The following is a 13,583-nucleotide window of genomic DNA, read 5'->3' on the forward strand; positions in this document are numbered from 1 at the left end:
ATACTCCTGTGTTGGATAACAAGAGCTGTAGTGGGCAAGCACCTCTAAGGATGCGCCGGATTATAAGACGCTCTCTGGATTAGGCAGCAGGAAGTAGAATACAAAGATGTCCTGCTAATTAAAGCTCCCTGGTTAAAGATGTGGAGGGCACTTGGATGAGCACAGTGGCCCCAGTGGTGACCATTCCCTTCTCAGCGCCCCATGTAGTATTGGTGCCCACCAGGAAGTCACTCTTTAGCTTCAGCCCAGCCCCCGTGGATTAGACTCCTCCCAACTTCCTGCATGCAGCGCAGAGACCTGGAGCAGCGTCAAGATAATCAGCGGCGCCTGGAACAGAGCTACAGAGTGTCAAGTGCTTGTTTTTGGAGTTGGTAGTCCCAATTTATAGAGTACAAAAGCTCTGTGCCTGATCATTATGGAAGAGGTCAGAGGGGTCTTGCACTGCCAGACCCTCCTGACATTGGACCAATTAACCCTCTCCAATCCACTGTCTGACGTCTGAAGACATTATGATTTAAGGCCGTACGGCTCTGATGTTGGAAGACGTCCGTCAGGGTTCTCTTACTGCGGGGGTCCCCAACCACCGGACCGGGGCCGGGCCGTTGGGTGGTTAGCGCCGGTCCGCGGCACCGCCGGGAACTTTTGCCCTAAACACAAGGCCCGCGGCCCGAATCCGGCCCGCTGCCTTGTGCTATGTGGCCCGCGTGCCGACGCCGCTGACCACTGAAGCGATTACCAGTGGGGGCGCCGCAGCTCCCCGCTGGTAATCGCGCTGTTCCCGGCTCACACACTTACGTCTGTGCAGCCAGGATTCTCTTCCCCGAGTCCCCTGCTCATTAGTTCCGCAGGAGAGGACTCGGGGAGAAGCGTTCCGGGCTGACGTCAGGGCAAGCAGAGAGAGAGCGACCGCAGGGAGGAGGTAAGTATATGGGTTGGGGGGCTGCCTATTACTGGGGGGCTGGTTATTACTGGGGGGGTGGGGGCTACTTATTACAGGGGAAGGGGCTGCCTATTACTGGGGGGGGGCTGCTTATTACTGGGGGGGACCTGCTTATTACTGGGGGTGTTGCTTACTGGGGGGGGGGGCTGTTTATTACTGGGGGGGTGAGGGCTACCTATTACAGGGGAAGGGGCTGCTTATTACTGGGGGGAGCTGGTTATTACTGGGGGGGTGAGGGCTACCTATTACAGGGGAAGGGGCTGCTTATTACTGGGGGGAGCTGGTTATTACTGGGGGGGTGAGGGCTACCTATTACAGGGGAAGGGGCTGCTTATTACTGGGGGGAGCTGGTTATTACTGGGGGGGTGGGGGCTACTTATTACAGGGGAAGGGGCTGCTTATTACTGGGGGGCTGGTTATCACTGGGGGGGGAGTGGGGGCTACTTATTACAGGGGAAGGGGCTGCCTATTACGGGGGAGGGGGGCTGGTTATTACTGGGGAGGGGGGGGGGGGGGCTACTTACTACTGGGGGGCTGCCTACTACTGGGGGGGACCTGCTTATTACTGGGGGGTTGCTTACTGGGGAGGCTGCTTATTACTGGGGGGTGGGGGAGCTACTTATTACAGGGGAAGGGGCTGCCTATCACTGGGGGGGGGGGGCTGCTTATTACTGGCTGGGGGGGACCTGCTTATTACTGGGGGGGGGGCTGTTTATTACTGGGGGGTGGGGGCTACCTATTACAGGGGAAGGGGCTGCTTATTACTGGGGGGTGGGAGCTGGTTATTACTGGGGGGTGGGGGCTACTTATTACAGGAGAAGGGGCTGCCTATTACTGGGGGGGCTGGTTATTACTGGGGGGGGTGGGGGCTGCTTATTACAGGGGAAGGGGCTGCCTATCACTGGGGGGGGGTGCTTATTACTGGCTGGGGGGTGCTTATTACTGGCTGGGGGGACCTGCTTATTACTGGGGGGACCTGCTTATTACTGGGGGGACCTGCTTATTACTGGGGGGACCTGCTTATTACTGGGGGGACCTGCTTATTACTGGGGGGACCTGCTTATTACTGGGGGGACCTGCTTATTACTGGGGGGACCTGCTTATTGGGGGGGGGGGGGGCTGTTTATTACTGGGGGGTGGGGGCTACCTATTACAGGGGAAGGGGCTGCTTATTACTTTGGGGTGGGGGCTGGTTATTACTGGGGGGGTGGGGGCTACTTATTACTGGCTGGGGGGCACCTGCTTATTACTGGGGGGGACCTGCTTATTACTGGGGGGGACCTGCTTATTACTGGGGGGGACCTGCTTATTACTGGGGGGGGGGCTGTTTATTACTGGTGGGGGGGCTGTTTATTACTGGGGGGTGGGGGCTACCTATTACTGGGGGGGAGGCGGGGCTGCCTATTACTGGGGGGGAGGCGGGGCTGCCACTTGGGGGAGGCGGGGCTGCCACTTGGGGGAGGCGGGGCTGCCACTTGGGGGAGGCGGGGCTGCCACTTGGGGGAGGCGGGGCTGCCACTTGGGGGAGGCGGGGCTGCCTATTACAGGGGGAGAGGCTGCTAATTACTGGGGGGGAGATAAATTATATGCTGCCCTATGTGTGTGCTGGGGGGGGGGGGGATAGATTATATACTGCCCTGTGTGTACTGCCAGGGCATTCTAAATGTCATAATTAAATAAGAATGCACTAAACTCCAACCCCCTTCATAACCCCGCCCCCTATAACCAAAGCCCCGCCCATATCCCGCCCAACCCTGCCGGGCCTTGTAAAAATGGTCTTGCTTGAAGCCGGTCCCTGGTGCCAAAAAGGCTGGGGACCACTGTCTTACTGTATATTGCCAGCCTCTCTGCTGTCGGAGCCTATCCAACGTGTCACCTCATGCAGTACTGGCTTTAGCCAGCAGATAGCGCCGTTGTAGAAGGGCAGAAAAAGAGTAAGCCCCCTAGGAAAACCAGGATACAAATTGGATTAGAAAGGGTTAAGAGACACAAACTTTTATGCAAGATTTCTTTTTTTCTCTTGTTAAAGTGCAACTTTTCTTCTGAAAACGCTGGTATTTGCCTTAAAGATCTGCCCCCAGAAGCAGAGGCGGTCATCCCGCTAGCTCCTTATCTAACGTCTCCTGTCTTACCTTTGTAGCAAAGAAAGCAGAATGAATGGTCAGTATCAGCAGCCGCAAGACAGTCTAAACAACGACAATAAGTAAGTGCTCGCATTCATCAACTCACTCTGATTTATGAAGGGCTTCCCCGGACATGTGACCGCTGTAGCCAATCACAGCAGTGAGCTCTATAGCCAATGATTGGGCTGCAGCAGTCACATGTCCTGGTCAGTAGGGGTTGTGGGATGTTTTTGGCAGCCATTTTGAATTCAGCTGAGGTTTTTCATTGGGATGGGGGTCATGTGATTCAAAGGTGGCGAGAATTACCCCAAATGCACCAAGTGTCGGTTTTGGTCCCTCTTTACTTGTTCTCGCTTACCTTGGGTTGGCTGTTTCCGTTGAACCATATTGTGTATTTTTTCCATATACACAAGGGCCCCACAGGTAGCTTATAGATAGAAGGCATTGAGTCCGGCGGCCATTCCACCAGATCTTCTCTACACCCAATCCAGCGCCCTGGGAATCGTACCCCCAGCTATCCGCATACCACCAGAGCAGAGTGCGGCGGTGCGGCATCCTGCTGACCGTAACGTGGGATGTGGTGTCCTGGAACATCGGGGGGTACTGCTCACCGCTCAGCGGTCCGTCAATGAAGATCACCGAGTGTTAGAGGCAATTTACCAACATTGTACTCACTCAACTCCTAAACAAGTAAAGATGGAGCCAAACTGCCTCCTCCGGTGCGTCTGGGTACATTCTAGCCGTCCCACGATATCGCATGACCCTCCTCCTATTTGAAATACCTGAGAGTCACTCAGTATGCCCCAGTTCAAAATGGCCGCTAAAGTCTTCAACATAAAACGCAGCCTCCCTCCTGATAAAAAAAATGTTGACACGTTGGGAGGCAGTTTGCCCTTTATTACCCCAGTTAGACAGTTGTGTCCAGACTGCTTCTTCACATTACAGCGGTGCCTTGACCTACGAGTTTAATCCGTTCCAAGACGGAGCTCTTAGGCCAAAACTCCTATATCAAAGCACTTTTCCCCATTGAAATGCATAGAAACCCCATTAATGCGTTCCGATGGGGAAACACCAAGTAAAAAAAAATAAATCAATTCTCGCCTACCGCCGGCGTTCTCCGATGACCTGCGGCGCTGGCATTGATTTCTGGATGCAGGGCTTGAATGCCCCGCCTCCCGCAAGCTAAGCTCTGATTGGTTAACTCAGCGCACCAATGAAAGCTGGTGCTGGGTTAGCCAATCACAGCCATTCAATGATGTCATTAAATGGCTGTGATTGGCTAACCCAGCACCAGCTTTCATTAGATGATGCAGCACTGAGTTTACCAATCAGAGCTTAGCTTTCTGGAGGCGGGGCATTCAAGCCCTGCATCCAGAAATCAATGCTCTGTGTCAACATGGAGGAGGGAGCGACAGCCTGCAGCAGCGCCACAGGTCACCGGGGAACGCCGGCGGCAGAGGAGTATAGGCAGGCTCGTACCCTGAGTTATTGCTCACAACTCAAAGAACTGGCCAGCTGAGGCGCTGGCATCCAGAGGTAACACTGTATGTCATTGGCACCAGTTACCGTACCATGTAATGTACTGACAAGTGGGAGAAATGCAACTGCAGCCTTTTTGGAGGCGGTCCTACATCTGTGGCACGCCCGCGGCGGCAGACATGGCGACGCTGTGCAGCCGTACAACCACCGGTGTTGCGGTTCTTTCTGACGGTTGGCACGGACGCCCTGCCATTTCTGTTGGCTCTATTTAGGGTGGAGATAACTCTTAATTGGCTTTTACTTTTAAAAATCTATGTTTTCTGGGAGAGACGGCGATTTATAAAAACAGAAAAAATGCGCAATTCTGGTGTGCGTTTGTTTTCATCACCCGCGATATACACGTTACTTTGGCCGCCTTCTGCGGATCTTGTTGGACCTCGTTTGTGTTCAATACGATGAATACGGGAACAGTTCTTTACGTTTTCATAGTTTTCTGTAATTAAACCTTTTGTTCCCCTTTTGGTCCCCTAGTGGCGGCTCACATGTATCACGGGGTGAGTGGGCGCTCATTGATCCCCTCACACTTGTGTATATATACTGCGTGCACAGATCTTACTGCCTGTTTGCCATAGAGCCCTATTCTCTATGGGCACGCAATAAGCGTTGTGCACACGCAGCATGTGCGGCGTTTATACACAACCTTGTTAAGCCACGGAGCGGGTAATTAAAAATATATGTGAAACCAGGAAGACCGCGTGCGTGAGATGTGCCCGATCGTCAGCGGATCACGGCGCCCGGCCTGAGGGGGCTCCAACTGTGGGGGGACTTGTACAGTAAACTGTAGACCCCCGGACCGCCATGTGCTTCTACCTATCACCATGTCCCTGTGGCCTGCAGAAACACAATATACTGCAATACTTCAGTATTGTATATCAGTCCACACCACAGGCAGCCATGCATGTCCCCTCGCGATGCTGAAGGCATGTTGCAGCCTGCTATATACTCTGATAAATGGAAGCTGCAGAAGCCAAACTGAGTGGATTTCAATAAAATGGGGTTGCAAAAATGCAGGCATTTGACTCAACGAAGAGTCTCCTAAGGGCGTCCATCGCCTCGAAGCACGCTGAATGACTGAACCGCGCCATAGCCCACCGCTCTCACAGCTAAGACTTACTAGTGACCCCGGCCCATGACTCCAGACCCTCTGTGTGGCCGCCATGGGAGTCCTGAGGTCTGGCGACTCACATAAGCAGACCCCTCCTAACCCGCGGACCGCACCGATGGGGAGGAGCTGATACGTATCTTAGTATCCCATGTGACCTTGGCGTCTGCAAATGTTTTCAGAGTTTTTGTTTTTCTCCACATTTCGGCTATGGTTTCACCACCGGTATGACCTGCCGCTGTATGGCCTTCCTGCGGTAGGGTGTGCCGTAGCGGGACCGTAGCAAGCACTATGGATGCTCAAAATGTCTGTTTCTCCACGTTTGCCAAGTAGCGCTAGGCTAAAAACCTCTGTCTTCCATTATAGAGTTGAACTCCTTGGTAGATGGCCCCCAGGTTCAGCGGTTGGGGACCTCTGCTCTAGGTATGGGACCCCCTTGGTTACAACCACAGTCCTGGGTGTACATGCTCTAGATTGTCCTACCTTATACATGGACTGATGTGTATAGAGTTTGGAGATCCATCAATGTCTGACTTGTGTTTCCTTGCAGGTATTCCTTGTTTGCAGTAGTTAATCACCAGGGCACCTTGGAGAGCGGGCATTACACTAGCTTCATCAGACAACACAAGGACCAGTGGTTCAAGTGTGACGATGCCATTATCACCAAGGCTAGCATTAAAGATGTTCTAGATAGCGAAGGGTGAGTTGTCTTGTGTGCCGTGCTGCTAACCATTGGCAACCATCAATGCTCTGGCTAAGAGTTAACGCCTCATCACCTGCAGACGTTTCTCTCTCTTCCTTTGTTTCTGTGGAGCTTTTCTTGTGTGACATTAAGATACATTTTCTGCATTCGGCCCCCCCAATTCATTGTGTCCCAAACACTGGCAATCCAAATGATTCCTCCCCGTTGTAAACGGGGTTTATGTTCCAAATGTACGAACTTTCATCTGTTTGAGAATATTGGGAGGATCTCTGTCGAACGAACAACGAGTGCTTCCTCCACACTCACCGGTCCGTGCGTTCGGCTAGTGGGATGGAAAATCAGGGGCGTGGCGGGAGCCAAGTAGATTCTCAGCACCGTCCCAAACTGTGTGTGCGTGTACGTATGTATGTATGTATGTGACGTACAGACACAGGTCTGGTGGTGGCTTCACTGGGAATGAATAAACCATCAAAATGCTATAGAGAATACCGTTTTTAAATGTGCTTCCAAAATAAAGTAAACAGGTGGAAATATACATATCACCAATGTGTACAGCGGGTTTGACACACAAATGGGGAGAAAAAATTAGTGTTTCTCATAATCTTCAATTGTGGCTTTTAATAAATGCACAAATTCTATTGGTCTGTTTTTTTTGGCCACATATTGTCCTTATTTAGTGGGTAAAAACCTTGTAAGAATCACTGGCATCTGCAAAACCTTTACGGAGTTATTCCATGTTACAGTGACGCATGGCAGATCACTCCCAGGGTCCAAAATTTGGCTTGGTCATTAAGGCGCAGTCACTAAGGGGCTGTACAGCTGAAAGTGTTGGCCCGTCCTCTAAGGATGTGTCCACATGTGGTCGGCATTACTGATGCTTGTCCTGTAAGGATGTGTCCACATGTGGTCGGCACTACTGATGCTTGTCCCCTAAGGATGTGTCCACATGTGGTCGGCATTACTGATGCTTGTCCCCTAAGGATGTGTCCACATGTGGTCGGCGTTACTGATGCTTGTCCCCTAAGGATGTGTCCACATGTGGTCGGCATTACTGATGCTTGTCCTCTAAGGATGTGTTCACATGTGGTCGGCACTACTGATGCTTGTCCCCTATGGATGTGTCCACATGTGGTCGGCACTACTGAAGCTTGTCCCCTAAGGATGTGTCCACATGTGGTCGGCACTACTGATGCTTGTCCCCTAAGGATGTGTTCACATGTGGTCGGCATTACTGATGCTTGTCCTCTAAGGATGTGTCCACATGTGGTGGGCACTACTGATGCTTGTCCTCTGAGGATGTGTTCACATGTGGTCGGCACTACTGATGCTTGTCCCCTAAGGATGTGTTCACATGTGGTCGGCACTACTGATGCTTGTCCCCTAAGGATGTGTCCACAGGTGGTCGGCATTACTGATGCTTGTCCCCTAAGGATGTGTTCACATGTGGTCGGCACTACTGATGCTTGTCCTCTGAGGATGTCTCCACATGTAGTCGGCATTACTGATGCTTGTCCCCTAAGGATGTGTTCACATGTGGTCGGCGTTACTGATGCTTGTCCCCTAAGGATGTGTTCACATGTGGTCGGCACTACTGATGCTTGTCCTCTAAGGATGTGTCCACATGTGGTCGGCACTACTGATGCTTGTCCCCTAAGGATGTGTCCACATGTGGTCGGCATTACTGATGCTTGTCCTCTAAGGATGTGTTCACATGTGGTCGGCAGTACTGATGCTTGTCCTCTGAGGATGTGTCCACATGTGGTCGGCACTACTGATGCTTGTCCTCTGAGGATGTGTCCACATGTGGTCGGCACTACTGATGCTTGTCCCCTAAGGATGTGTCCACATGTGGTCGGCGTTACTGATGCTTGTCCCCTAAGGATGTGTTCACATGTGGTCGGCACTACTGATGCTTGTCCCCTAAGGATGTGTCCACATGTGGTCGGCATTACTGATGCTTGTCCCCTAAGGATGTGTTCACATGTGGTCGGCACTACTGATGCTTGTCCTCTGAGGATGTGTCCACATGTGGTCAGCATTACTGATGCTTGTCCCCTAAGGATGTGTCCACATGTGGTCGGCACTACTGATGCTTGTCCCCTAAGGATGTGTCCACATGTGGTCGGCGTTACTGATGCTTGTCCCCTAAGGATGTGTCCACATGTGGTCGGCACTACTGATGCTTGTCCCCTAAGGATGTGTTCACATGTGGTCGGCACTACTGATGCTTGTCCTGTAAGGATGTGTCCACATGTGGTCGGCACTACTGATGCTTGTCCCCTAAGGATGTGTTCACATGTGGTCGGCATTACTGATGCTTGTCCCCTAAGGATGTGTCCACATGTGGTCGGCACTACTGATGCTTGTCCCCTAAGGATGTGTTCACATGTGGTCGGCGTTACTGATGCTTGTCCTCTAAGGATGTGTTCAGATGTGGTCGGCGTTACTGATGCTTGTCCCCTAAGGATGTGTCCACATGTGGTCGGCATTACTGATGCTTGTCCCCTAAGGATGTGTCCACATGTGGTCGGCATTACTGATGCTTGTCCCCTAAGGATGTGTCCACATGTGGTCGGCATTACTGATGCTTGTCTCCTAAGGATGTGTCCACATGTGGTCGGCATTACTGATGCTTGTCCCCTAAGGATGTGTCCACATGTGGTCGGCACTACTGATGCTTGTCCCCTAAGGATGTGTCCACATGTGGTCGGCATTACTGATGCTTGTCCCCTAAGGATGTGTCCACATGTGGTCGGCATTACTGATGCTTGTCCCCTAAGGATGTGTCCACATGTGGTCGGCATTACTGATGCTTGTCCCCTAAGGATGTGTCCACATGTGGTCGGCACTACTGATGCTTGTCCCCTAAGGATGTGTCCACATGTGGTCGGCACTACTGATGCTTGTCCCCTAAGGATGTGTTCACATGTGGTCGGCACTACTGATGCTTGTCCCCTAAGGATGTGTTCACATGTGGTCGGCACTACTGATGCTTGTCCCCTAAGGATGTGTTCACATGTGGTCGGCATTACTGATGCTTGTCCTCTGAGGATGTGTCCACATGTGGTCGGCACTACTGATGCTTGTCCCCTAAGGATGTGTCCACATGTGGTGGGCACTACTGATGCTTGTCCTCTGAGGATGTGTCCACATGTGGTCGGCACTACTGATGCTTGTCCCCTATGGATGTGTCCACATGTGGTCGGCACTACTGATGCTTGTCCCCTATGGATGTGTCCACATGTGGTCGGCATTACTGATGCTTGTCCTCTGAGGATGTGTCCACATGTGGTCGGCATTACTGATGCTTGTCCTCTGAGGATGTGTCCACATGTGGTCGGCATTACTGATGCTTGTCCCCTAAGGATGTGTCCACATGTGGTCGGCGTTACTGATGCTTGTCCCCTAAGGATGTGTTCACATGTGGTCGGCACTACTGATGCTTGTCCCCTAAGGATGTGTCCACATGTGGTCGGCACTACTGATGCTTGTCCCCTAAGGATGTGTCCACATGTGGTCGGCACTACTGATGCTTGTCCCCTAAGGATGTGTTCACATGTGGTCGGCACTACTGATGCTTGTCCCCTAAGGATGTGTTCACATGTGGTCGGCACTACTGATGCTTGTCCTCTGAGGATGTGTCCACATGTGGTCGGCATTACTGATGCTTGTCCCCTAAGGATGTGTCCACATGTGGTCGGCGTTACTGATGCTTGTCCCCTAAGGATGTGTCCACATGTGGTCGGCGTTACTGATGCTTGTCCTGTAAGGATGTGTCCACATGTGGTCGGCACTACTGATGCTTGTCCTCTGAGGATGTGTCCACATGTGGTCGGCATTACTGATGCTTGTCCTCTAAGGATGTGTCCACATGTGGTCGGCGTTACTGATGCTTGTCCCCTAAGGATGTGTCCACATGTGGTCGGCATTACTGATGCTTGTCCCCTAAGGATGTGTTCACATGTGGTCGGCATTACTGATGCTTGTCCCCTAAGGATGTGTTCACATGTGGTCGGCATTACTGATGCTTGTCCCCTAAGGATGTGTCCACATGTGGTCGGCATTACTGATGCTTGTCCCCTAAGGATGTTTCCACATGGGGTCGGCATTACTGATGCTTGTCCTCTGAGGATGTGTCCACATGTGGTCGGCACTACTGATGCTTGTCCTCTGAGGATGTGTCCACATGTGGTCGGCACTACTGATGCTTGTCCTCTAAGGATGTGTTCACATGTGGTCGGCGTTACTGATGCTTGTCCTCTAAGGATGTGTTCACATGTGGTCGGCACTACTGATGCTTGTCCCCTAAGGATGTGTCCACATGTGGTCGGCGTTACTGATGCTTGTCCTGTAAGGATGTGTCCACATGTGGTCGGCACTACTGATGCTTGTCCTCTGAGGATGTGTCCACATGTGGTCGGCATTACTGATGCTTGTCCTCTAAGGATGTGTCCACATGTGGTCGGCGTTACTGATGCTTGTCCCCTAAGGATGTGTCCACATGTGGTCGGCATTACTGATGCTTGTCCCCTAAGGATGTGTTCACATGTGGTCGGCATTACTGATGCTTGTCCCCTAAGGATGTGTCCACATGTGGTCGGCACTACTGATGCTTGTCCCCTAAGGATGTGTCCACATGTGGTCGGACCTACTGATGCTTGTCCCCTAAGGATGTGCCCACGTGTGGTCGGCATTACTGATGCTTGTCCTCTAAGGATGTGTTCACATGTGGTCGGCGTTACTGATGCTTGTCCTCTAAGGATGTGTTCACATGTGGTCGGCACTACTGATGCTTGTCCCCTAAGGATGTGTCCACGTGTGGTCGGCATTACTGATTCCCTTCCTCAAGGTTTCGATGGATTTTCAGCACTGGTTTTCGCTCGCTGCCTTTAATCGTATGCGAGGAGCTCCTTCACACGGGCGCGCGTCCTGCAGCTATGGAGCAGAGAGAAGGGATTACTCCACAAATGGCCCCATCTGGTTCCGCTTGTATCCCGCACGAGCAGCGCTGCGGACTGGCTGGTTTGCTCCATGAAACTGGAAGCTCACAGTTTTTTAAAAACCATTAAAATTAATGGGGAAAAAACAGAACTGTTCTATTCCATAATTCTGTGTCTGCTTCAAAACTCGAACCGCGGGGCGGCCGGCGCGCCAGTGTGAACGGGCCTGAGCCTGCCATGAAGCCGGATCATGGGGCCTGCAGCCGGATCATGGGGCCTGCAGCCGGATCATGGGGCCTGCAGCCGGATCATGGGGCCTGCAGCCGGATCATGGGGCCTGCAGCCGGAGCGCTTTTTTCACTGGATGTTTCTGTGAAGCCTTTAGTTTAAAGCAGTTTTCTGGGCAACAACTACCCCGTTTCCCTGAAAATAAGACATACCCTTAAAATAAGACATTGCATAATTTTCCAGAATTTTTGAGGATGCAAAATGATTTCTCAGGCTTTTTGAGGATGCTTAAAATATAAGCCCTACTCCAAAATTAAGCCTTGCTAACAGTTAATTAAAAAAGTCATTGTAAATAGTGTCCAGGCAGCTCTACGTGTAAAAAAGGTAAACCTGTTTGAACAAAAATGAATATAAGACACTGCTTTATTTTCGGGGAAATGCGGTACTAATGGCCTTCAGTAATTATTCGCAGGGGACCCCCAGTGATGCGGATATTGCCCGGCCTGACATCACCTAGGAGTCAGCAGCCGGAGTGCCATAACAGCTGTGCCACTAGTTCAAATCATCGTAAGGGCAGAACTGTAGTGCCAGAAGGGTGGCGGGTGGCATGTCGGCGGGAGGGAGGGAGGCTGGCTATGGCAGTCCCGTATGACCGTCCAGCCAATTCCCGAAGCATGGGTCCTCAGTAGTGTTTGGCCAGTGAACCTTCAGTCCGTTCTGCATGTAGAGATATTTTGCACCTAATATTGGGGGTTCTTCCCCGTTGGCATGGAGACGGTGTGGTTATTGATGCTTTTGCTCTTCCTTTCAGGTATTTGCTTTTTTATCACAAGCAGTTTCTGGAGTATGAGTAATTCTATCTGCGTTTGTCTGAAATGTGAATCAAACCAATTCAAGCAAGACTTCTCCGACAACACACAGACCTACCTGGATCTTTCAGACAAAGCCGACATTAGACGGGAGCGATGCCGGTCTCGCATCTGCCCATTGACTCTTGAACAGGTGGAAGAACTTACCTTGCCGCACACAAGTGGGAGATCGAAACCGGAAGGGGCAGAGGGATAACTACAGTCTGGTACTAAACATCCTTCATCGTGCTTCTGGGATTATGTATGGGAAGGAGGGGAGGGGGGAGGACGCATCTCCAGAGACCATCACTACAACATCCTCTCCATCCGGTGCTCGCCTTGCATCTGACCAAACATGGCCGTCCTGCTGGGAGCGCCCAGGCCATCTGATGATGCACATGGGACTGAAGGCGTGAGCACCCAGGTTGGTATCCGCACCTCCAGGCTGGAAGGCATAAGAGTATTTTGCAAGTATCTCTATTTGTGATTTTAGTTCTGAAATAAATACAGTATGAAACGACGGCTCTCTGTCTTACTCGGAGCGGCCGGACTGTCACGTGGACTGCTCCTCACCAGGAATCACCAGCTTTGGTCCTTTGGTTTCACCATCATGGATCTTTTTGTTTTGCCTTGAACTGCTATTTGTTGTGTTTTTTTTTTTTTTCATGAAAATTTTATTTCACCAATGCAGTCATGAGTAAAAGAGAAAAGGCAGCAAAAGCCTCGACCCGTCTCTTAATATACATGCGGTCCGCCGTCTGTACCAAGGAAGGTGCCGTTGGGATGTCTGGTCCTGATTGGTAGGTACATTATTTAAAGAGCATTGCATAGAAGGCTTTGAAAACGGTCACTTTATATGCAGCTTTTCCTTGGGGGAGATTACAGTTGTAAACTACTGGTGGCCCCTCCTTCGGGGGCGCTTCTCCCGCTGGCCCCTCCTTCGGGGGCGCTTCTCCCGCTGGCCCCTCCTTCGGGGGGGGGGCTTCTCCCGCTGGCCCCTCCTTCGGGGGGGGGCTTCTCCCGCTGGCCCCTCCTTCAGGGGGGGGGCTTCTCCCGCTGGCCCCTCCTTCGGGGGGGGCTTCTCCCGCTGGCCCCTCCTTCGGGGGGGGGGGGGGCTTCTCCCGCTGGCCCCTCCTTCGGGGGGGGGGCTTCTCCCGCTG

The 13,583-nt window shown here is 52.0% G+C and overlaps 1 protein-coding gene across 3 annotated transcripts in view; it reads left to right on the plus strand.

Moving 5' to 3' along the window:
* Positions 1-12,944, plus strand: part of USP22 (ubiquitin specific peptidase 22) — a 65,493-nt gene extending 52,549 nt beyond the window's left edge. For all 3 annotated transcript variants that reach the window (XM_066577251.1, XM_066577252.1, XM_066577253.1), the window contains exons 13-15: positions 3,081-3,143; positions 6,255-6,404; positions 12,387-12,944. In XM_066577251.1, the coding sequence (XP_066433348.1) occupies positions 3,081-3,143; positions 6,255-6,404; positions 12,387-12,429 (256 nt within the window). In that variant the 3' untranslated portion in view covers positions 12,430-12,944. The remainder of the gene's footprint in view (positions 1-3,080; positions 3,144-6,254; positions 6,405-12,386) is intronic.
* The last annotated feature ends 639 nt before the right edge of the window (positions 12,945-13,583 follow it).

Source organism: Eleutherodactylus coqui, chromosome 8, assembly GCF_035609145.1.
Source record: "Eleutherodactylus coqui strain aEleCoq1 chromosome 8, aEleCoq1.hap1, whole genome shotgun sequence".
Taxonomy (NCBI): domain Eukaryota; kingdom Metazoa; phylum Chordata; class Amphibia; order Anura; family Eleutherodactylidae; genus Eleutherodactylus; species Eleutherodactylus coqui.